The sequence below is a fragment of the Piliocolobus tephrosceles genome, chromosome 3 (assembly GCF_002776525.5).
Source record: "Piliocolobus tephrosceles isolate RC106 chromosome 3, ASM277652v3, whole genome shotgun sequence".
NCBI lineage: Eukaryota > Metazoa > Chordata > Mammalia > Primates > Cercopithecidae > Piliocolobus > Piliocolobus tephrosceles.
The window spans coordinates 104,533,447-104,557,274 of NC_045436.1; the positions used below are offsets into that span (position 1 = coordinate 104,533,447).

A 23,828-nucleotide genomic window follows, 5' to 3' on the forward strand; every position below is an offset into this window, starting at 1 on the left:
CTTTCCTGTGTCAAGAAATATTTTCAGTCTCCATTTGCTGTATATCATTCCTCAGTTCTTTCCTGTGTCAAGAAATATTTTCAGTCTCCATTTGCTGTATATCATTCCTCAGTTCGCTGGCAACTCTGTTTCCTTGCTCTGTGCCTGAAGTTAAAAAAGATTAATGTGGCTTCATTAGTTATCTTTTTACCTAAAATTTGGTTCAGTATCTCATTCTACATGTCTCACCCAAAGGATACTTGTTTTCCACTTTAGCTGGAAATCACTTAAAAAAAATGTTGCTTGAAAAGGGCATTGTTGTAAATGATGCATATTGACTATTTGAGTTTGAAGAGTAGACTGATAGTAGAATTTTTAAAATTACATATTCTTGTTTATAGGAAAGTAAAGTCATATTTAGAAGGGGAAGGTTTTAAAGCATGTTTCAGATTTCATATTTTTAAAATTATTAATCCATGGTCTGGGTCTAATTCCGATCCAAGGATCTTAGATACATACCAACTTTTCCCTCTGTCTGATATTTTGTAGGATATTTGAGATCTTAGTTTCTCATCTTCTATGATTTTAAGGGGAAAACAATTTAAGTCAGTTGGAGAACCTGTTTTGAGAATAAAGGCTAATCAGGAAAAGAAATGTTCGTGTGTCATGTTCTAAAACATCAAATCCTTATGTTTCTAAGTAATTAATTTCTCAAAATGGACTGCTGTATGTTCTTAATATACTCATTTAGTTGAGTTAGTTATGGATCATATTACTTTACACCACAGACAATGAGAATGAGCAAATTGGAGAGAGCAGCTTGCAGTGGCAAGCTAACCAGAGTGTCAACTGGCATAAAACTTCTTGATTCCTTTTTGGGTCAGGACTCATAGAAGGATCTGAAGAAGGTTTTGGCCATTCTCAGTGAAACCTGGGAATATAGGAAAGAATAGGGCAATTGAGTCTCTACCTCCAAGTATTTGAACTACACACTCACACTGATTATTCTGAGTGTGTGGACCTTTAGGCCTGACCTAATTACTTCACTTGGGGTGGGAGCGAAGTTCCAGGCTCCTCACAGACTAGACAGGCTCTTTGCAGCTCAATGCTCTTCAATAGTGAGCATTCTCTTTACAGGATGGGGAGGTTTTCTCATACACCAAAGAAGACACACTGCACTAACACAGAAACGTTTTTTGGCTAGAGATTATTTCAGGAAGACCAAAACTGCTAATATTGTTGTTTTATGTATGTCTTTAAAAAATTCAATGGAATTTTAAAACAGAGAAACCTAACCCAAAAATGTGGATTTACTGTGTATACATACAGTTTATGAAAAGCCCCTTTAAAAAGGTAACACACCTTGACACCATACCTTTCCTCGAGAATATTATGTTTTAATTCTGGATGATAGTCATCTCAGTCACCTTCTTTTGTCATTTCTTAGAAACCTGCTCGATACAGAAGAGCCGTGAGTTATGACAGTAAAGAGTACTACATGCGACTGGCCTCTGGCAATCCCGCCATTGTCCAAGACACCATTGTGGAGAGTTCAGAAGGCGAAGCTGCTCAGCAAGAACCAGAGCATGGGGAAGACACTATTGCTAAAGTCAGAGGTCAGCCTGCCTTTTTGATTTGGATTAAAAGTGGTTTTGGAACATTCTTGTATTTGAATTCATACAAAAATTTGAGCAACTGTAAATAGTAGGCCCAACTTTTAAAATATCCATACATATTTTACCATCTCACCCTTCTTAACGATGGATTTCTTTGTCAGAACTAAAGACACTTGCTCTTGTTTATTGCCTACAAATGAATGTCATGTGCCCATTGGCTTAATGTTTTTTTCATTGTATTTCTCAGAATCCTCAATGGCACTTGATATTTAGGTTTTTTTTTAATATGCATATGTATTTTTTCATGACACAGCCTCAGAAGGTCTTGAGAACATGTGCCTTAGCACTTGATAGTTTAAGTTAAGGGCTTAATAACTAAATATTTATAAAATTAAAGTAACTACTAAACCTGTAATTAGTGCATATTAGCCAATAGTAAGGAATAATGGTTTTTCTTCCTATGAGTTGAGAGAGATTATCCCAGATCTAAACTGTAGGAGCTGAATAGATGATGAATTGGACTACAATGTCCATAGACTTTCAGATTCTGTACTTTTACATTGGTGCCCTCAGCCTGAAATGGTTTCTTCTTTTCTACAGCTTCTTCATTATCTTTACCTTAACACATCCTATTCAGTCTTAAACTCACTGGTCATGTATAAAATCATCCTTCTCTAAAGTCTTCTCCAACTCCTCTGTTCACTGATAGTACTTTGCGCTTGTCCGTTATAGGAGTTTCAGTGATTTTTCACTGCTCTATGTTTCCATTTTCTAATTTATGAGTTTTTCTCAAAGACAGATTGTTTTTTCTTACTTTATAAATTTTGACACATGACTAGAACAGAATGAGGATTCAGTTCGAGTAAGTAAATCAATTCGTTGTTTTAATCTTTTTAAGCCGCTGATTCAACACAAATTCAAAAGTCTTTGCATATTCTATACACCCCTAAAGTGTAAATTAAGATTTTAATTAAAAGTCAGTTTTAGAATTAAAAATTAAGAAATTAAAAATGAGTTTTCATGAGTTAATAAATTAAAAATTAGTTTCAGATTGTTTTAAAACAATCTGTATAGGACTGAGTCAACAAAAAACACTATTTAAATTGTGATCAGTTTCTCCTGTTGTTATACCTGTTCTCTCATGTGATGACTATGACTTACTAAACATTTTATAATTGATCCAACATTTTGATAAAATCACTGAAACTTTTGGTAGTTGAACTTCTAATTTTGTTGACATTGCACCAGCACAGTTACTGAATTGGATTCAAAGCTATTGCTGGATACAAGCCAAGGTATAATCCACAGAGTTTGATAGATTGTGTTTGGGTCATTGGCTCTTAACTTCTCTGGCCTGATTTTCCTAATCTCTAATTGAGCTAAAAGCACAAATATACAGGGTATTATGCTAGACATAGAAATGGAGGTTTTGATTCATTAAGCTAAAAATAATGCAGCTGTAAGCTTTCTCCCCTTGTGGATGTTCTCTGGAGGATTTGATCTCTGTTGCTTACTTATTACACTTGTTCGAATATGAAAACAAGGCTCTTCTCAAGGCAAAGCAGAACCTCTGGTAAGTAATATTCAGAGGATAAGACTCAGGCTGACTTGTGCTATTCCAAAGTGCTTAGAGCAACTGTAACAGGAAGGTATAGTGTTACTTTGGATGGCACAAAGAGTATTAATTTAATCAAAATATGTGATTTAGCATGTATTTTAAGGATTTCTCATAGTTTGGGTCCTCACTGGTTACTATCAACTGATTTTAATTTATCCTACTCTGATTATTAAAAAGTTGTCAAAATGTAGGTAGTAAAATGTTTCCTTAATCTGCAGATTAAATTATATGTCCCTGTATTATAAAGAATTCTGTTCTTTCAGACCTGGTATTTTGATCAAATTAATTCATGTATGAAAAGCCATACTGCCACTTGTGAAATGAGGCATGAAATAGTCTTCAAGAGCCCTCCAAATAGGTGGGATATCTTGTAATCATGTTTATTTTTTACTTTTTTTGAGACAGAGTCTTGCTCTGTCACCCAGGCTGGAGTGCAGTGGCATGATCTCAGCTCACTGCAACCTCTGCCTCCCAGGTTCAAGCGATTCTCCTACCTCAGCCTCCTGAGTAGCTGAGACTACAGGCATGCACCACCACACCCGGCTAATTTTTTTATTTTTAGTAGAGACGGGGTTTTGCAATGTTGTCCAGGCTGGTCTCAAACTCCTGACCTCAGGTGATCGGCTCACCTTGGCCTCCCAAAGTGCTGTGATTATAGGCATGAGCTACTGCACCCAGTCATAATCACATTTATAGTTTGCTATCTTTATTTTTGTGACAATACTTGATTATTTATTCATGGTATCCCCTTAATGACACCTACCTAAGCTACACTATTCTTACTATTATAGCGTTCTGTTATCATCATCACCTGATATTTACTGAGAATTTATTATGTATTAAGCATAATGCTAAGCACTTTACATGAATTACCTAATGTAGTCCAACAATCCTCTTAGAAGATACTGTACTTGTACCAGGTGTTTTTTTGTTGTTGTTGTTGTTTTAAGACCGAGTCTTGCTATATTGCCCATACCTGGCTCTTGTCCCAGTTTTTTAGATAAGAAACTAAGGTTCAGAAAGTTGAACAATTTTCCAAGGTCATTAACTCCAGAGGACTATGTTCTTAACCACTGAATGTGCTACCTCCCTATACCTTCCAGAATTGTCTCAAATTGGAAATCTGTAGAAGGGACTACATGAGACTAAACTGCTTCCGCACAAGGTCCTTACAATGCCACATGGCCCTCTTGGTTATTATACTGTAGGTTTGGTCAAGCCTCCTCTAAAACGCTCCCGATCTGCACCTGATGGAGGAGATGAGGAGAACCAGGAACAGCTACAAGACCAGATTGCGGAGGGCAGCTCCATAGAAGAGGAGGAGAAAACAGATAATGCTACCTTACTGCGTCTGTTAGAGGAAGGAGAAAAGGTATTGTGCTTCTGAAAAGTAAGGATTGTAAATATTTCAGTAACATATTATTAAGACAACATGAGTTGATAGGGTAGCTGTGGAAAGTAAATGCTGTAGCCTCTGTAATAAAATACAGCTTTAAGCAGCCTTTTGGGTTCAGTACTCTACTTCTCTCTTCTGTAAGGGTTTTCTCACTCCCCTGAAACATTAAACAGCATAAGGTTTCATCAGATACAGTATTAACAACTGGCACCTAATTCTCTGTCTTCCTCTATACTGCAGATCTTGCCATAATTCTCTATTTCAAGTCCATGTAGACAGCCTATTCAGCAATCTGGCCTTGCATTTTTTTCTACATCTCCGTAATTCCAGTAATAACCTACCAGCAGCTTCAGCCAATCTGGACTGTCACCTCCAGCCTTGGATTATTTAGCCCCTACTGTCCTTCACTCACAGAAGATATCACCTTCCTATTTCTCACTCAACCTCCAATACCCTGCCGACCTCTCTGGTCTCATTCCACTGACTCTGTCTTGTAGCCTGATCCCCTGCAGCCTGGTACACCTTGGAGTTCATTACACCCACCATGTTGTGTTTTTTTTCCACTCTGCACTTTACTCATTGTGTTGTCCATGTTGCATTGCTATAAAGGAATACTTGAGGCTGGATAATTTATAAAGAAAACATGTTTATTTGGCTTAACACTTCTACAAGCTGTACAAGCATGGCACCAGCATCTGCTTGGCTTCTGATGAGGCCTTAGAAAGCTTTAACTCGTGGCAAAAGATGAAGGGGTGCAGGCTTGTCACATGGTAAGAAAAGGAGCTCTTGTGTGAACTGATAGAGTGAGGACTCATTACCGCCAGGACGACACCAAGCCATTCGTGAGGGTCCCACCTCCATGACCCAAATACCTCCCATAAGGCCGCCCCTCCAACAATGGGGATCACATTGCAACATGAGCTGTGGAGGGGACACACATGCAAACCATGTCACTCATATTGTTTTTTCCTGCCAAAATGCCCCTCTTCCTTTTACTTGCTTAACCTTTATCCTAATAAATCCTGTGTGTTATCCCATTTATCTGGATGTGTTTAATAGTCAAACATAGGAAGCTTTCTTTGACTCTTTTGCTAGCTCAGGCTTGGTTGGATACCCTTCCTCTGTACTTTCATGATGCCTTATATATATCACTCTGTATTATGTCATAATTACTTGCTCCAGTATCTTTCTCTTGTCCTAGATTTTGAGCTCCTTATAGGTAAACTGTGTCTTATCCCTATCTCATTGCCTTACACAGGTCCAGTTGCATAATAGACAACCAATAAACCTTTGAATGAAGGAATGATTGGTTGAATAAACAAGGGAATGAATGACTTGAATGTGTCATGAATATCACCTTTTTAAAGGATGTTCTTTTGTCTGTTATATTAGATCTTGGGTATACCCTCTAAGTAGTCACTAGAAATTGGAGTATAATCAAAACAGTTGTGTTCAAATGTATGCCCTAATTAATATTGAATGACAACACATTAGGAAAAGATCATGTAACTATAAAAGTACCCCAGATATGAAGGAAGCACAAGAAAGGCTTCTACAGACTGGGGAGCATTCTGTTTCTTGGTCTGGATGCTGGTCACACCAAATTTTTAGCATTTGAAAATTAATCCAGCCATACACTTAGGAAATAAGCATTGTGTGTGTGTGTGTGTGTGTGTGTATGTATGTGTATGTGTGTATATATAATATATGTATGTATGTATGTGTATATACACATAAATATACTGTAATAGAGAAGCTTTTAAAGTATATCAGGATTGATCAGATATAGCAATGAAAATTGACTTATATTTAGATATTGTAGAAAGCTTACTACAATGCTTTCATTTTTAAAACTTTTAATCTCATGAGTACAGTTTTTGCTCTAGTTGCTTTAAGTTTTAATAGTGTGGGAAGTGTATTCAAATTGACATTTGTTTAACTCTGATTTAATTGCTGATTTTTGTCTTGATTCATGTTGAACTAAGTTTAAGCAAGAAAGAGTTTTTACAAAGAATTAGATACTACCCTTTGGAGAGAAAACAATACTTATTTTGAGAGATTTAGCAATGCTCCTTCCTATGAGGAAAACACAACTTCTGCCAAGCTTGGCTTTTTGCAACAAACACTACAATAGTCTCCAGGGAGCAGAATCCAGGTAGGGAATGAATAGAAACAAATTCTACAGTTCCATTTCCAGGGGATATGATGGAAAAAGAAGGTAAACTGTGTGGAAGAGAAAGCAACCAATAATTCCTAACCTGATTATGTACATTATCTCACTTAATTCTCACAACAAGTCAATTAGAAATTTACAAATGAAGACATGGAGGCTCACAGAAATTAAGAAACTTGACCCGGTCTACTAAGTGGCAGAACTGGAAATTTACCCTGAGTTAGCAGGCCCCGCAATTTTCACTCTGTATCATCTTGCCTCACATACAACACAGTCCTATTCTAATCTCCTTACATGTATGCCTCAATTCCCTTTCCTGCCAAGCTTGCTGTGTCTGTCTCCCTTCATGAGAGCAGGAGCCTTATCTAATGTTCTTCACTTTAGAAGCTAGTGCATATGTGCCTGGCCTACAGAAAGTACACCCAGAATATTGAGAGAGATGGGATTGGCAGATGAGTGGATGGGTATGAGGGAATTGTTTAGTTGTACTCTAGTCAGATGCAAATCAGACTATAATCAAAGCTTATTCTTCTCAATATGCTTAAACTCTGATTTACTATGCTTAGCTCTAGGGATGCCATAATAGTCTAACAAAAATTGATCTTTACAAAATACCTGTATTAATGAATGTTTATGGGCTTCTTTATAGATCCAACACATGTACCGTTGTGCTCGAGTCCAGGGCCTAGATACCAGTGAGGGGCTCCTTCTTTTTGGTAAAGAGCATTTTTATGTGATTGATGGATTTACCATGACAGCAACAAGGGAAATAAGAGATATTGAAACCTTACCTCCTAAGTAAGTAAATGAATGAAGAGAGACAATGTATGGCTGTCTTTAGAAGACAGAAAGTATATTTGCATAGTTTTCTTTTTTAATCAAAAAATTGTGTTCTAGGTAATATTCTCTCTCAGTTTGTGTGTATTCATTATTACATATTCACAAAGATGATATTCAGTTATTTTAAGGTAATAATGAAAATGTTTGGCTTCTTTATCAAGATGAAACCTAAATAACATTTATTTCTGTGCATTCCGAGTTATTTATATTATAATCTATATATTTATAAATTCTGAATTTATAAATTGTCCTTTTAAAAAAATATAGCAGATATACAATTGTAGAGAAAGTGCAGGTAACTGCACAATACTCCTAAAAATGAAAGAGCATCATCAGGTACTGAGTACCCTAGAAACAGCATGACTAAAGCATTAGCAGAGATTTACTGACTGAGTTGTAGGCGTCTTCCTTTTCTTCAGCCGTCCTGTGATGAAAGTAATAGTGAGTAGTGGAAAACTCAGGAGAGAGACCAAGCTAGAAAAAGGATAAGAAGCTTAGGGCTTAGAAGATCAACAGGCTGGCTGCTTCTCTTCTTTAACATTTTCCTAGCACCCTTGAATACAAACATTGTTTCTGTAGTTCATTCCTAGGAGATATTTCAAATAATTACTTTCAACAACAGTCAGGGTCACATGAAGACTTTTATGGGTCCTTTTTCCATACAAAAATATTTAAAATTATATGTTGTGACTAATGGTATAAATATAATCACATATTAAAACATTCTACCTTTTTCTACCTAAAAGTTGATATTTTTTCTGATAAATTAAGACATTTTCTTGGGCCCCAGAAGTATGTGAGCTGAAGCACTGTGCTAACCATGTCTGGTGAATAACTTAGTCCTGACAGTAATAGGGGAATTTTTAAAATTGCATTCATCAAAGGGGGTTCCTTGTATCTCAGGTAGCTAACAAATTCTTCTTTTAAATGTATTTTTTAACTGAAAATTCTGATATATATTATTCCTCCATCCTGTTCATGTGTTTAAAATTAGCACACCCTTTGTGGAACAGTAAATTTATCTCTTGCTGTGTTTTTGTTTATTTGCTTTTTCTCTTGGCTACCTGTAGTATGCATGAGCCAATTATCCCTAGAGGAGCCAGGCAAGGCCCTAGTCAACTTAAGAGAACATGCAGCATTTTTGCATATGAAGATATCAAGGAAGTTCATAAAAGGAGATACCTCCTGCAGGTGAGTCAATTTAGTAGTACTGTTTTGTCCTGTTTCTTTATTCTGAAAATGTATTATTTAAAAATTGCTATGTGCCATGGAAACCCTCAATAGGATCTGCATTTATTTATTTATTTATTTATTTATTTATTTATTTATTTATTTATTTATTTATCTTGCTCTGTCGCCCAGGCTGGAGTGCAGTGGCGTGATCTAGGCTCACTGCAAGCTCCACCTCCCGGGTTCATGCCATTCTCCAGTCTCAGCCTCCTGAGTAGCTGGGACTACAGTCGCCCACCACCACACCCAGCTAATTTTTTTTTATTTTTTAGTAGAGACGGGGTTTCACCATGTTAGTCAGGTTGGTCTTGATCTCCTGACGTCGTGATCCACCCACCTTGGCCTCCCAAAGTACTGAGATTACAGGCATGAGCCACTGTGCCCGGCCAGGATCTGCATTTAGAATAATCCTTAGATTTGGTTATAGACAGACTCAGGTCACCTCAGGTCACGTGGATGCATAATTTTGTACAAATGTATTTCTCTTGTTTAAACACAGCCTAAAATCTGAGTGATTATCTTTGTTATCCATCTTTCCCTGTAGCTATCCAAATCAACATTTTAGTTTTCTTCTAATATAAAAATTACATCCTTACTATAGTTTTATAAAATTGTAATTTTATAATAATTATTTTTATTCTATTATTAAAGACTTTAGAAATAAATTGAGCAGAATAAAAAATATCTGTTTATTTTGTAGCTTAATCTTCAGGGAATTCATGACTTTAAAAGTGTTAGCAAATTAACTTCTTGAACATTGTAGAAATTCATAGTGGAAAAGTTAATATATAATCTTATTTGTGAACTTCTGTTTTTTCTTAATGTTTTTCTCTCTGATCATTTCAGCCTATTGCTGTGGAAGTTTTCTCTGGAGATGGACGGAATTACCTCCTTGCTTTTCAGAAAGGAATTAGAAACAAAGTCTATCAAAGGTCTTGTTTGTTAGGAACACTTTGTGTACTACTATGGGAAGAGATGGGAGGGGGAATCTTTTCTCAGTTTTGCTAGTTTTTTAAAATCTAGAATTTAGATCATTGAGCCAACATCTTTGAAGAAAATAATTTGTATTATTTTTGCCAGCTTCTTGAAACAATTGTTCTTCTAACTTTTAAAATAATGCAATTCTATTGTGACATACCATTTTTCCTCCTGCTAACTTATAGTAGAAATCATCAAAAACTACTTTTATTACTAAGTCCTGTGTCTCTACATACAAAGGATGATGAAACTGTAGCTTTAAAAATAAAACTTTAGTTTCTTTTTTTTTTTCTTGAGACAGAGTCTCGTTCTGTCACCCAGGCTAGAGTGCAGTGGCCTGATCTCGGCTCACTTAAAACTCCACCTCCCAGGTTTACGCCATTCTCCTGCCTCAGCCTCCCGAGTAGCTGGGACTACAGGCTCCTGCTACCATGCCCGGCTTATTTTTTGTATTTTTAGTAGATAGGGGGTTTCACCATGTTAGCCAGGATGGTCTCAATCTCCTTACCTCGTGATCCGCCCGCCTCAGCCTCCCAAAGTGCTGAGATTACAGACATAAGCCACCGTGCCTGGCCAAAAATAAACCTTTACTTTCAAAATAAGGTTTCTTTGTATTTACCAAAATGAAGCCAACGCGGTTTCTTGCTATTGAATGCAAGGACTGAGTTCCCTTAGAAATTTAATTTACGTGGGACTTTTCTCTGGCCATGGAAGGGATGTTGGATACCTTCATCCTTGAAAAAGTAGTATAGCTAAATAAGGCAGATAGTCTAATTTAAGCATATTTTTATCTTTAATAAACTATATTTAAAATTTACCTTTTAAGCGAAATACAGGCCAGGCTATGCAATGGCTCACGTTCATATCCTCAGCACTTTGGGAGGCCAATGAGGGAGGATCACTTGGGTCTAGACTTCAAGACCAGCCTGGGCAACATAGTGAGACCCTGTCTCTATAAAAAAAAAATAATAATTAGCCGGGCATTGTGGCGCATGACTGTAATGGGAGGTTGAGGTGGGAGGATTGCTTAAGCCCAGGAGGTCAAGGTTGCAGTAAGCCATGATCACACCACTGCACTCTAGCCTGAGTGAGCAAGGCACTGTTTCAAAAAATAATAATTTTTTTTTTTTAGATAGAGTCTTGCTCTGTCACCAGGCCGGAGTGCAGTGGCATGATCTTGCCTCACTGCAGCCTCCACCTGCCAGGTTTAAGCAGTTTTCCTGCCTCATCCTCCCAAGTAGCTGGGATTTCAAGCATGTGCCACCGCACCCAGCTAATTTTTGTATTTTTAGTAGAGATGGGGTTTCATTCACCATGTTGGCCAGGATGGTCTCAATCTCCTGACCTCATGATCTGCCCACCTTGGCCTCCCAAAGTGCTGAGATTACAGGCATGAGCCACCGCACTCAGCCTATAAATTTTTTAAAAAAGGAAAAGCAACACATATCTCTGGTATTTAAAGATAATTCTCTTGAATGTGTGAATAATAAGGCTATTCTGAATTAACCATGTAGATGAGAGGCATTCTCTTGTTCTTTGAAGGGTGATGTAGATCCTGGCAATCCCTCTATTATAGAAAATTTTATATTTCAGATTATTTCCATGAGGAATAACTAAACCATCCAACATTGCTTCTCATTGCAGTACAGTAATATTACCTGTGAGCACCTGGGAAATGAGGGTGGTTCAAATAAAGCACCTGTGGATGTTGATTGGTAACCCAAAACTCCCTTCACATATGGGAAGAGCTAAGTAAAGTGATTGAGATTCACTTTTACTTATCTGATTTTTTAATTTCTAAAGGTGCTGTTGTTTTTAGTGCTAAGAAATTGTTTCCTATTCAGAGAAGTCCAAAATAATAGATTTTGTTATGGGCATTCATATTTGGCTCTGGATGTCATCATATTTTTTTTTATAACCCAAAGAGTATTCTAATTATTATATATTCCTTTTGCCTGCCACTTAGTGGGTTATGGGAGGGTAGTTGCAACTATGAACATCTAAACGAATCATCCTTTCTTAAGCTTCCTATTAGATCCTGACTGAGACTTCATTTTCAATTTTATGCTGTTTTAAATTTTTCAGGTTTTTGGCTGTAGTGCCATCTCTAACGGACAGTTCAGAATCTGTATCTGGGCAACGACCAAACACGAGTGTGGAGCAGGGGTAGGTGGTTTGTTCCTTGAATATTACAGTTTAATAGTGAAATTGGGATGATTCATATCTGGACAGTATTATTTAACATTTTAAATGAGTGTTTTTCCCCTGATGGTTGCAAAATTTTTTTTAAGTACTGAAAACTAAAGGAAGAAAAGAAAAAGGTATGCATAATCACTATGTCAAATCACTGCTCACATTCTGATCAATTACCTTCTGTTCTTTAAAGCATGAGTACATTGTTGTGTGCATAACTGAGTTTTACTCTAAATACAAGTTTTTATCCTGCTTCTTCTATTCAGTGTTATATTTAAATATTACCTCTTGTCTTTAAAAAAACTATTCAGAAACATAACTATCATTTGCTACCTATTCATCATATATATAAAACATCATGTAATTTTTGGATATTTCATCTTTATCAGGTTTTCCCTTTTTTTAAATTATTGTTATTATTATTTTGAGATGAAGTCTCGCTCTGTCACCTAGGCTGGAGTGCAATGGCACGTCTTGGCTCACTGCAACCTCCGCCTCCTGTGTCCATGCGATTCTCTTGCCTCAGCCTCCCAAGTAGCTGGGATGACAGGTGCCTGCCACCACACCTGGCTAATTTTTGTATTTTTAGTAGAGGCGGGGTTTTGCCACATTGTTCAGGCTGGTCTCAAACTCCTGACCTCAGGTGATCTGCCCGCCTCGACCTCCCAAAGTGCTGGGATTACAGGTGTGAGCCACCACGCCGGGTGTTTATCAGGTTGTCTTATCATAAGACTGGAAATGTGATTCTTCTTTATTATTTTTTTTTTTAATTTTTTTCTTTTGAGACAGAGTTTCCCTCTGTCACCCAGGCTGGCATGCAATGGGATGATCTTGGCTCACTGCAACCTCTGCCTCCTGGGCTCAAGCGATTCTCAGCATCAGGCTGAGCATTTCTCAGCCTCCTGAGTAGCTGGGATTACAAGCATGTGCTACCATGCCTGGCTAATTTTTGTATTTTTAGTAGAGAAGGGGTTTTGCCATGTTGGCCAGGGTGGTCTCAAACTCCTGGCCTCAAGGGATCCGCCCATCTTGGCCCCCCAAAGTGCTGGGATTACAGGCATGAGCCACCATGCCTGGCTATGATTCTTCATTACTTTATTGTGGTAGAGTCCCCTTAATAAAACAAAGAGTAGGAATTTTAAGGCTCTTGATACACAAGACCAACTTGATATTCATAAAAACTATACACGTTTATATTGTACTATTAGTGGATAAGTTTGTCTCAATAGATACTTGCTAACTTTGTGTATTATTATTATTATTATTGGGACGGAGTTTTGCTCTGTTGCCCAGGCTGAAGTGTAGTGGCATGATCTCAGTTCACTGCAACCTCTGCCTTCCGGGTTCAAGCAATTCTTCTGCCTCAGCCTCCCGAGTAGCTGGGACTACAGGTGCACGCCACCACGCCCGGCTAATTTTTGTATTTTTAGTAGTGATGGGGTTTTACCATATTGGCCAGGCTGCTCTCGAACTCCCTACCTCTTGATCCACCCACCTTGGCCTCCCAAAGTGCTGGGATTACAGGCATGAGCCACTGCGCCCAGCCTGTATATTAATTTTTTTATTTTATTGATTTTATAAAATGTTTTCTCATTTTTTTAATGTATATTTCTTTTATTAGTAGTAAGCATGAGCTCTGTACATGTTTATAAGCCATTTAAAATCATTATTTGTAAATTGTCCATATCTTTTGCCTATTTTTCCTTTGAGATCTTATCAATTTGTGTAGGATTTTTCTACCATAAGGTATTACTCCTTTGCTTGTCGTATTTGTTGCAGATTTCCCAGTTTTCCTCTAAATTTTGCTTTTTGACATTTACATTTAAACTTCTGTTTTTGTGTATTCTGAACTGTCAGTGATTCCTTTATGCTCTTTACAGCCTCATTTCATCTTAGTGATGCCTTCTAGATGACGTAGCCATTTCAAGAATCCATAGACCCAGTTCCATTTATATCACTCAATAAGTGGTAGCCCTTTATAATCCACTGGAAAGAAGCAGTGCTTTGGGGCTGTAAATTAATTATTAGAGCATGCAAGAAAATTACTTTTGAAAGTTCTAGAGATTATGTAATTTGTAAATAAAATTTGATTCCAATCTGTGTGCATCTATATACGTTTTGTATTTCTCTTTAAGTTTTGTTTTTATTTTTTTATAGCAAAGCCTTAGCAAATACAATGCTAAATACATGCTTTATTAACCCCAGAAACATGTTCTGCTCCTAATCAGTTGTGTTGTTCTTAACATAAATACAGGAAGTGAAAGATTTCCTTAAAAACATAATGAGCCTTTTTTCTACTTGTAAGCAAATTGCTACTGCTTCCTAGATAATCTTAAACTTGCTATTTCTTTGTTCTTGCTACTTCCTGTGCTGAGTTGGCAGTTCTTAAAGAACTTTTAAGAGCTCAGAGGCAAGAAACAGAAATTCATTTCCAACTTTAGTCTTCCATTTCAGTTGTCCTCTTTCTTACGATGTTGAAGAGTGATCATGGCTATTTTTCCAAAGAGAGTATCTTGTGCATTCAATTTGCCTAATGGAAAGACTATCTCAAAGTGGAAAATAGTACCATTGAGCTGGATGTGTGTAGGACCTAAGGTTTACAAATGTATTAATTTCCTTTCAGAAGAGAAAATATGTAAATACTTTCTCCTGGTTCCATGACCAATTATTAATTATCAATATTATAAAGCTGATAAACCTTAAATAAGATTTTATAACATTTTAAGGAAGTCTACTGTCCCCAAAAAAGTAATGCTTAAATTTCAAATGACCTGGACAGCAATGACTTTCCTGTTATACAATATTCATATTTTCATTCACTTATTTAATGCATTATGTACGTACTATGTACAGAGTATTATATAATATTTCAATTATTCTAATTAAGTATCCTTGGATCTGTTTACTTAGTGATTATAGTAAAAATAAGAAAGACTATGGTTAGAGTATGGCTTATGCCTCTAGTCCCAATAATTTGGGAGACCGAGTTAGGAGGATCATTTGAGGCCAGGATCTTGAGACCGACCTGGGCAACATACCAAGACCCCATCTCTACAAAAAATAAATTATAAAATAGTTTTAAAAAGAAAAAGAAGGCCAGGCACTGTGGCTCACGCCTGTAATCCTAGCACTTTGGGAGGCCGAGATGAGAGGATCACCTGAGGTCAGGAGTTCAAGACCAGCCTGGGCAACATGGTGAAACCATGCCTCTACTAAAAATACAAAAATCAGCTGGTCGTGGTGGCAGGTGCATGTAATCACAGCTACCCAGGAGGCTGAGGCAGGAGAATCACTGAACCCAGGAGGCAGAGGCTGCAGTGAGCCGAGTCCATCCATGCCACTGCAATCCAGCGTGGGTGACAGAGCAAGACTCCATCTCAAAAAAAAAAAAAAAAGTTGAACTAGAACAATGTTCTTCCAACTCTTTTGAATATGGCCTAGAGTAAAAAATACATATTACATTCATCCCAAGGCACATAAATTGAGTTATAAATACTCAAACAAAATTCACAAGAAAATACTGTCCGTTAATGTATGTGATGCCTTCTGATGTCCTCTGTTTTCTTCAATTCGGTTCTATGTTGCTATATATTTCAAAATGCTGATCACAACCCACTAAACTGATTTTATGACCCACTGATAGATCCTCCATAGTTTGAAAAATTCCTGGACCAGATGACTTAAATTTTTCAACTTTATAATTTTTCAGATTTAAAATTTTATTGCTTCTAATTTATTGTATTATGTATTGCTTTTAGATCTGGGTTGCTTAGCACTTTGGTTGGAGAGAAGTCTGTGACTCAGAGATGGGAGGTAAATTTAATGAATATATGAGCTTCCTTAGACGTTTGTAGTTAAGAGTAGAAGTCATACAGTTAAAAGCACTTTAATTATCCATAAAATATATACCATAGAGAAAATGTTTTATTTTCATTCTTTTTAGAAAAAAAAGTATTTCATTGTTCTGAAATCTGTTAAAAAGTATCTGTCCTTTACATCATTTTGCATATAAAATTTTAAAAGCTGAACATAGTGGAAATAATTGATTGCTCAAAAATGAATATTCATCTTTTTCCAGAGAGGTGAAATCAGCAACTTCCAATATTTGATGCATTTGAACACTTTGGCTGGCAGATCATATAATGATCTCATGCAGTATCCTGTCTTCCCCTGGATCCTTGCAGATTACGACTCAGAGGTAAATCTTAGTAGAACACATTTTCAAAAATAATTTTAAAATGCTACAATTGAAGCAGGGTGCAGTGGCTCATCCCTAAAATCCCAGCACTTCGGGAGGCCGAGGCAGGCGAATCACTTGAGCCCAGGATTTCAAGACCAGACAGAGCAACATGGCAAAACCCTGTCTCCACTAAAACTGCAGAAATTAGCCAGGCGTGGTGCCAAACCCCAGTTGTCCCAGCTACTCAGGAGGCTGAGGTGGGAGGATTGCTTTAGCCCAGGACGTGAAGGCTCCAGTGAGCCAAGATTGTGCCACTGCACTCCAGACTGGGTGACCTACCAAGCAAGACTCTGTCTCTGAAAAGAAAAAAAAAAAACAAAAACAAAAAAACTGCAGTTGCCTAAATGTTTTATTTGGTTTGTAGTTTAATGTTCTCAATAGGCACAGACACTTAATTCAAATAGATGAGAAGCATTTAGCACAGACATATAAAAAGTTTGGATAATTGACCAACTTACTGAGTACTGGCCATTAATTCATAATATCTATTCGTTTTTTTTAAGTGCTGATTAATTTGCATTTACTGGTGGATGTCAGAATCCATCTGTGTAGTTTGAAGTGTTTGTAAGGAAAACACAAAGTAACCCTTCTACAAAACATTACTGCCGCATAAAAGAAAATTTTTATACTATTTCAGGAAGCCTTAGGAGAAGATTTCCAACAATTCAACATGTACCTGACTTAAGTCTCAAAATCAAGAGCAGATAGAAGCATATGAATGTTTTGATTCCTCTCTTCCTTTACCTCCTGTCTGATAGACATCTGATTAGTTCAGAAATGAACCGTAGCAGGCAAAACAAAAGTCACTTAGCCCTAGGTAAACAACCAAAAAGATTGTTTTTAAAATACAGAAATTCATTAGACCTTCTTATTCACTAGAATCATGGCTGCTTATCCTTTCAGAAATTTTGGACATCAACGTGTTAAAAAGGATAAAGCTTCTATCCTCAGAAAATTTTGGTCTAATGAAAGAATGAAAGGAAATCTACCCTATATGCATGGACGTACGTTAGTGTATTTGATGTTTGAATCTATATATTTGCTTGTATAGTTAATTTACATACCTAATACATAATAAATAATAAAAGGAAAAGAAGAGATCAGGAGTAAAGATTGATAAGTGAAAATTTTTTTTCTTTAAGTCCATCAAGGAAAGTTAGAAAGAAAATGTAGATTTTTAAAGAGACAGGAAGTCCAAAAGAAATGTGGTTTTCTGAGAAAGGAGTGGAGTACTTTGTCAACCCATATTTGAATATGTATCTCACATTCTCACATGAACATGACAGGTCCCATTACTGAACCTTCAATTCTCTACCTCGTTCTCCCGATACAATTCTGACCCTCACTGTGTGTTCCCCATCTTAGGAAATGGCACCATCATCCATACTGTCTTACAGGCTGGAAATTATACTTTTCCTACTGTCCATGTCTGCTCAGTGGCCAAGGCATTTCTACCTTCGTCTCCATCAGTGTACCTAGTGTCTCATTTCAGGCCCTCTGCATCTTCTATTGGACTGTTGCAGCAGCCTCCTAACTGGGCTTGATGCTGTAGTCTCTCCTTCCTTCACTATGCCTTCTACACTGCAGCCAGTTTCAGGAACACTAATTGAGTCATCCCCCTGTTTAAAATCATTCTGTGACGCCGGGCGCGGTGGCTCAAGCCTGTAATCCCAGCACTTTGGGAGGCCGAGACGGGCGGATCACGAGGTCAGGAGATCGATCCTGGCTAATACGGTGAAACCCCGTCTCTAATAGAAAATACAAAAAACTAGCCGGGCGACGAGGCGGGCGCCTGTAGTCCCAGCTACTCGGGAGGCTGAGACAGGAGAATGGCGTGAACCCAGGAGGCGGAGCTTGCAGTGAGCTGAGATCCGGCCACTGCACTCCAGCCTGGGCGGCAGAGCAAGACTCCGTCTCAAAAAATAAAAATAAAAATAAAAATAAAAATAAAATAAAATAAAAAAATCATTCTGTGACCAGGTGCTGTGACTTACACCTGTAACCCCAGAACTTTGGGAGGCCAAGGAGGGCAGATTGCTTGAGTCTAGGAGTTTAAGACCAGCCTGGGCAACATGGAAAACCCCATCTCTACAAAAAATACAAAAAAGTAGCCAGGCATGGTGACATGTATCTGTAGTCCCAGCTACTCAGGAGGCTGAAAGGGGAGGATCACTTGAGCTGGTGAGGTGGAGATTGCTGTGAGCTGAGAGTATGCCTCTGTGCTCCAGCCTGGGCAACAGAGCAAGAAACTGTCTCAAAAAAATAAAATAAAATAATGAAGTAAAAATAAATAAATAATAAAATTATTTAGTGAATCACCATCATAATTTGGGAGAGAGTTGAAAATCCTCACTATAGCAACCTTTTCATTGTAGCTCTTGTGTATATATTCCTCATGTCCTCCCAGAACAGCTATCATGGGGCACCCAGATCCCTCTCCTGTAATTTAGTGGCTTTTCACACACAGCCTGACCTGCCCGGTGCCCATCATGCATTTCTTCTCTCCACCAACTAACTCAACTGACCAGCTCCACTTCATCCTTCAGGAAACACTCACGTACCAGCCCTGTGATGTAGACCCTTCTGTTCTTTTTCTCCTCTGCCTTCTACTCCCACACTGCCCTATAGTTGTATAATATGGTTCCTATGTTGGGTTTTTTCCCCACCATTTTAATCATGGAGCTTCCTTTTACAGCATAGTCCTGCTATTTGTTTGACTTTACTCAGTCATAGGGTCAAGGTCCTTGAGCACACAGACCATTTTATTTCTCTCTCAACTCTCAGCCCATAGGATGATGCCTGGCACTTTGTACATACTTTAACATTTGTTAAATTAACCAGAAAATATAAACGAGGTACTTTACATATAAATTTTGAGATAACAAATATGCTAACTTGACTTACATTCAGAAATGTAAATCAGTTTCTCCTGCCCAAGATTTTTAAAAATAAAAGTTTGGCAAAACTGGTTATTCATGATGTCCTATAAAAAGGACACAAATATGCCACAGGCACATATTTCAAATTTCTACTTTCAAAATCCTCAGGGAGTAAATTTTAGTTTCCTTTTAAATATATGAATTGGGTCAACTCATCAACTTGTAAGGTAATCTCTGTTAAACTAGAAGAATCCGTCTCATTGGGAAGTTACTTGATCTGGTGTGATGTTATCTTTTAGAGGTGAAAGAATTACTGAGTGTTCTAGTTTATATCAGTTCCAGATCACCTCTGAGAAGAAATGCTCAGAAGTAACGTTGGAGGGAGATAGGGTGGGGGTGGAGGGAAGGAGGACACAGAAGGGAGATCTGATCCTCCAATTATGTGAGTGATGAGGTTAACGATGAATTGGAGCTATTGTGTCCACAGTCTCCTGCTGGGTCCTTGCCAAGATTTGGAAGCATTTTCCCTCTTAATCCTCATCCCGTAAACCTGGATCCTTAGTGGCTTCCTCTGTGAAACACATAATTTCCAAAGCACTTGTCTTCCAACTGAATCGGTTAACAAACTCCCATGTGCCTGTCTGTAAAGTGTGGATAAACAGTACGTACATAACATTATTTTGGAGTCCAGTTATGCCAGCTTGACCCCATAGATACTAGTGTGTTTATAAATCATCATTGTCCACTATAGCCACTGTATCTATGTTAGTGAGGCTAGACAGTGTTTAGTAACTTGAAATTGAGTTACATTTTGTATTTTAGGAGGTGGATCTTACTAATCCCAAGACGTTTAGAAACCTGGCTAAGCCAATGGGAGCACAAACAGATGAACGATTAGCTCAGTATAAGAAGCGATATAAAGACTGGGAGGATCCTAATGGTAAGGAACTTTTTCTGTCATTGGACCTTGTACCCAAGTTTCAAAAGTAAGTCATTATGTAGCGGTCTGACATTCTCACATCCTCCTTCAAATTTCTTATATATCATATCTATATATATTATATGTCCACACATATATGCAGATGATTATAGCAGAGGAATCAGGTTTGCATGCCAAATTGTGGCCATGCTTAGAAGGCATTTTAAATAGCTTATTAGAGTATTGGTGGAAAACTAAGTATTCCTGCTTTGCATAGGACAGAAACTTCCCATCATAATCTGCCTCTGTCTCTAATCATATTTAGTCCAGGAACCACACTTTAATTTATTGTCTGTCTTTAATTTTATTGAGGCAATTTTTAGAACTCTTTCGCATTTAAACAAAATGACTGTATTCTAAAACTATATAGTTTACATGTTATTTATTATGTTTAATGTTTATTGTGTTTCTCCCTCAAAAAAGCAAAACAAAGGAGAAAGAAAGCCTAAGCTTGTAGTCCTATGTGAACTCTTTTTGTTCCCCCTCTCTGCCAAGGAGAATATGTAGTAAAAGTACATAAAAAGTGCTTAATATTCATAAACAACGATTTAGAGAAATATATAATTGCAAAGCCAGAACCTAATAAAAAAGTAACTATAAGTGAATATCCTGCTTTAGTGGAAGATGGTCTACTATTAAGGGTTAACTATTATAGTAAGCCTCAAAACATGAAATTGGTAGACATACTAAGTTGGTGGGAATAGGCCATTGAATTATACTTAATTTGGACTACTGTCAAATATAGAAGAGAGGGATAGTGGTGTCATGAAGTTTTCCTGCTGAAAATGCCAGTACTAACTGCATTTAGTGTCACAGTTATCACATGGGCTATTATTTTCAAACATAAAGTAATACTGATTTTATTTTTCATATTTCTTCTTTTGGTTTCAATTATGCTTTAATTTTCTTAAACAGGAGAAACTCCCGCATACCACTATGGGACCCACTATTCATCTGCAATGATTGTGGCCTCATACCTTGTGAGGATGGAGCCTTTCACACAGATATTCTTAAGGCTACAGGTAAAACTTTAAATTGGAGGTTTTTCTATTTTATACTAGACTCTTCTATCTAAAATGTCACCTTTTAAAATACCATTATCTTCCATTATAAGAAGCTCTGTGAAGTTTTAATGACAAAGTAGTTACATAACTAAAGTAGAATTTTGTTGGACCAAAATTGATTAATGAACTACAGTTCGCTTAGAACAAATAAGTACCAGCATCCTTTAATCAAATATATAAGTAGCATACATTTTTCAACCAGCCCTAACTGGTTGAATTAAACAATTTTTATTTTACAAAAACATGATATATTCCAGCTCATTCTCTGTTTCCTCGATTATGATTGCTTTTCTGGACATTCTCTTTCATTTATTCAGCAAATATTTAATAAATACCTACTGTGTGCCAGGCACTGTTCCAGGTACTTGGGAGGACTTCAGTTCATAAAGAGAAAAGCCTTACCTGTGCAGTTTATGTATTTCAGTTGAAGGAGACAGCCAAATATCAAAAATAAGAAAACCGTAAGGTGTTTTAGAATGTGATAAAAGCTATCAGAAAGATATAGGTCCGGAAAGGGGGATGGGAGGTGGGGAGGACAGGAGGTTGGGCAGGGTGGGATGCAGTTTTAAGTAGAGTGGTCAGAGTAGGTCTCCTGTGAAGAAAAGTCTAAAGGAGGTAAGGGTGTTGCTTCTGCAGACATCTGGAGATACATGTTCCAGGCAGAGGGAAGAGCTTATGCAAGGGCTCTAAGGCAGGCTTGTACCTGACATGTTTGAGGAGCGGCCCGGTGGCCAGTGTGTCTAGAATAGGGTAAGTAAGGAGGAAAGTTAGTTGTAAGGGAAGAGGTCAACAAGGAAACAGGGGCTAGATTGTATGGCAGGCCTTGGCAGCCATGGCATGGACTTTGGCATTTTCCCACAGTGAGCATCATAAGACAGGTACACCATGTCCACTTAAAACACAGCAGCATAGGGGGCTTTACTGAAGAAGATGGGTAGTGTACCTATGAGGCTGTGTAGTCAAAAATATCCCTTTTCTATTTTAATTTGCTTTATTAGTCTGTAACTGATCACCTTTTCTAATTCTCCATTTAATTCTCATTAGTATGAGAACTTGCATATCATGTTAATTTATACAATTAGCAAAACATAATTTGAATGTTTCCGACTGTAGGTGATTTACATTAGAATCTTTTCTTGTGATGGCATCATCAAACTATGGAAGAACTCATATTTCTTGCAGCCTTGTCCTCTCTTTAAAATCTACTATTTTTTGGATGACTTTTTAAAATCTTTACATTTGAATTTCAGTCTGGTTATAAAACAAATGTGGAGAGAACCCTCTGTAAGGATTACACCAAAGAGAATTAGATGTTTCATGTTTATTAAAAATGTGCATTTAATGTAGGATAATGGGAAATTGAAATGTCACCAAATATAGTTGGAGTTTTCAAGCTCTTGAACTTCACAGAAGCTGTCAGGTGGGAATGGTTCTGTAATAGAGAGGTGTCTTCTCATTCTGCCCACAGGGTGGCCACTTTGACCTGGCTGACCGGATGTTTCACAGTGTGCGCGAGGCCTGGTATTCAGCATCAAAGCACAACATGGCAGATGTAAAAGAACTTATTCCAGAGTTCTTTTATTTACCAGAATTCCTATTCAATTCCAACAACTTCGATCTAGGTACGTAGAGCTATGGCACTGTCTTAGGAATGTTAGCCAGGAAAAGCCCAGTAGAAATAAGTCACTTCTCTGAAGATTGTGTGCAGCACACATTAACAAGAAAAAAATTTCGTTATAGTTTCTTGCAGTCATTTGCTATAATTGGGTGTAGTTGCATGTCATTTTTGAGGTTACAAAAGTTAGCTGGACATGGTAGTGGGCACCTGTAATCCCAGCTACTCAGGAGGCTGAGGCAGGAAAATTGCTTGAACCTGGGAGGTGGAGGTTGCAGTGAGCCGAGATCGTGAACTGCACTCCAGTCTGGGCAACAGAGCGAGACTCCGTCTCTAAATAAATATTGAGACAGATTACTTCCAACATTTAGAATTTTGTTGTTTTGATGAAAACAAAGGTGAAGTGAAAATTTATTTGAAAAATATTACTACTGAAACCCGTTAATAGCTAAGAGTGGTATATCCGAATTTTTCACGTATTGTTTTAATCTCGTTTATTGCCTAATATATGCTTGGTTTATATACTAATGTGTTTTAAAATTAGAACTTCAGAATAACTTTAAGTAAATCCCTTTTCTTTATCCTGTAAGGGCTCTGTTTTCTAGAAAAACAGGACCAAATCAGCACTTATAAAAACAAGAAAAACTTGATCAGTGCTGTTTTTATATTATCTGGCTATTAGAGGAAGTGGATTTGACTTTGGTTACAGTTTCTTGGAACACAGTTTGCTGATCTGTGCTTCTGAGTATTTCTTTTAAAGCATATCAGAATTCCATTGTTTTCATGTTAGAATATTCCTGCCAGATATTTGTTGTTTTATATTTTTTCATTCCTTGTATTTTCTACTGTTTTGTAAGAGTTAGCACATAAATTATAACTGTACTACCTCCAAATTTTCATGGACAGAAAATACAGGGAAGTATTTGTATCCTATACATGTGAAAGATATTTCTATTGAAGTTTGCTAAAGATAATTTTTATGTATTTAATTGTCCATCAGCAACTCTACCTTTGTGAAATGGGATCTA

General features: G+C 37.3%; 1 protein-coding gene across 5 annotated transcripts in view; it reads left to right on the forward strand.

Annotated features, from left to right (window-relative positions):
• WDFY3 (WD repeat and FYVE domain containing 3) overlaps nucleotides 1–23,828 on the forward strand; it is a 315,830-nt gene that overhangs the window by 260,925 nt on the left and 31,077 nt on the right. For all 5 annotated transcript variants that reach the window (XM_023222515.2, XM_023222514.2, XM_023222517.2 and 2 more), the window contains 11 exons: nucleotides 1,427–1,595; nucleotides 4,422–4,585; nucleotides 7,432–7,580; nucleotides 8,693–8,813; nucleotides 9,699–9,784; nucleotides 11,916–11,996; nucleotides 15,782–15,836; nucleotides 16,102–16,221; nucleotides 19,965–20,082; nucleotides 21,037–21,143; nucleotides 22,654–22,807. In XM_023222515.2, the coding sequence (XP_023078283.1) occupies nucleotides 1,427–1,595; nucleotides 4,422–4,585; nucleotides 7,432–7,580; nucleotides 8,693–8,813; nucleotides 9,699–9,784; nucleotides 11,916–11,996; nucleotides 15,782–15,836; nucleotides 16,102–16,221; nucleotides 19,965–20,082; nucleotides 21,037–21,143; nucleotides 22,654–22,807 (1,324 nt within the window). The remainder of the gene's footprint in view (nucleotides 1–1,426; nucleotides 1,596–4,421; nucleotides 4,586–7,431; nucleotides 7,581–8,692; nucleotides 8,814–9,698; nucleotides 9,785–11,915; nucleotides 11,997–15,781; nucleotides 15,837–16,101; nucleotides 16,222–19,964; nucleotides 20,083–21,036; nucleotides 21,144–22,653; nucleotides 22,808–23,828) is intronic.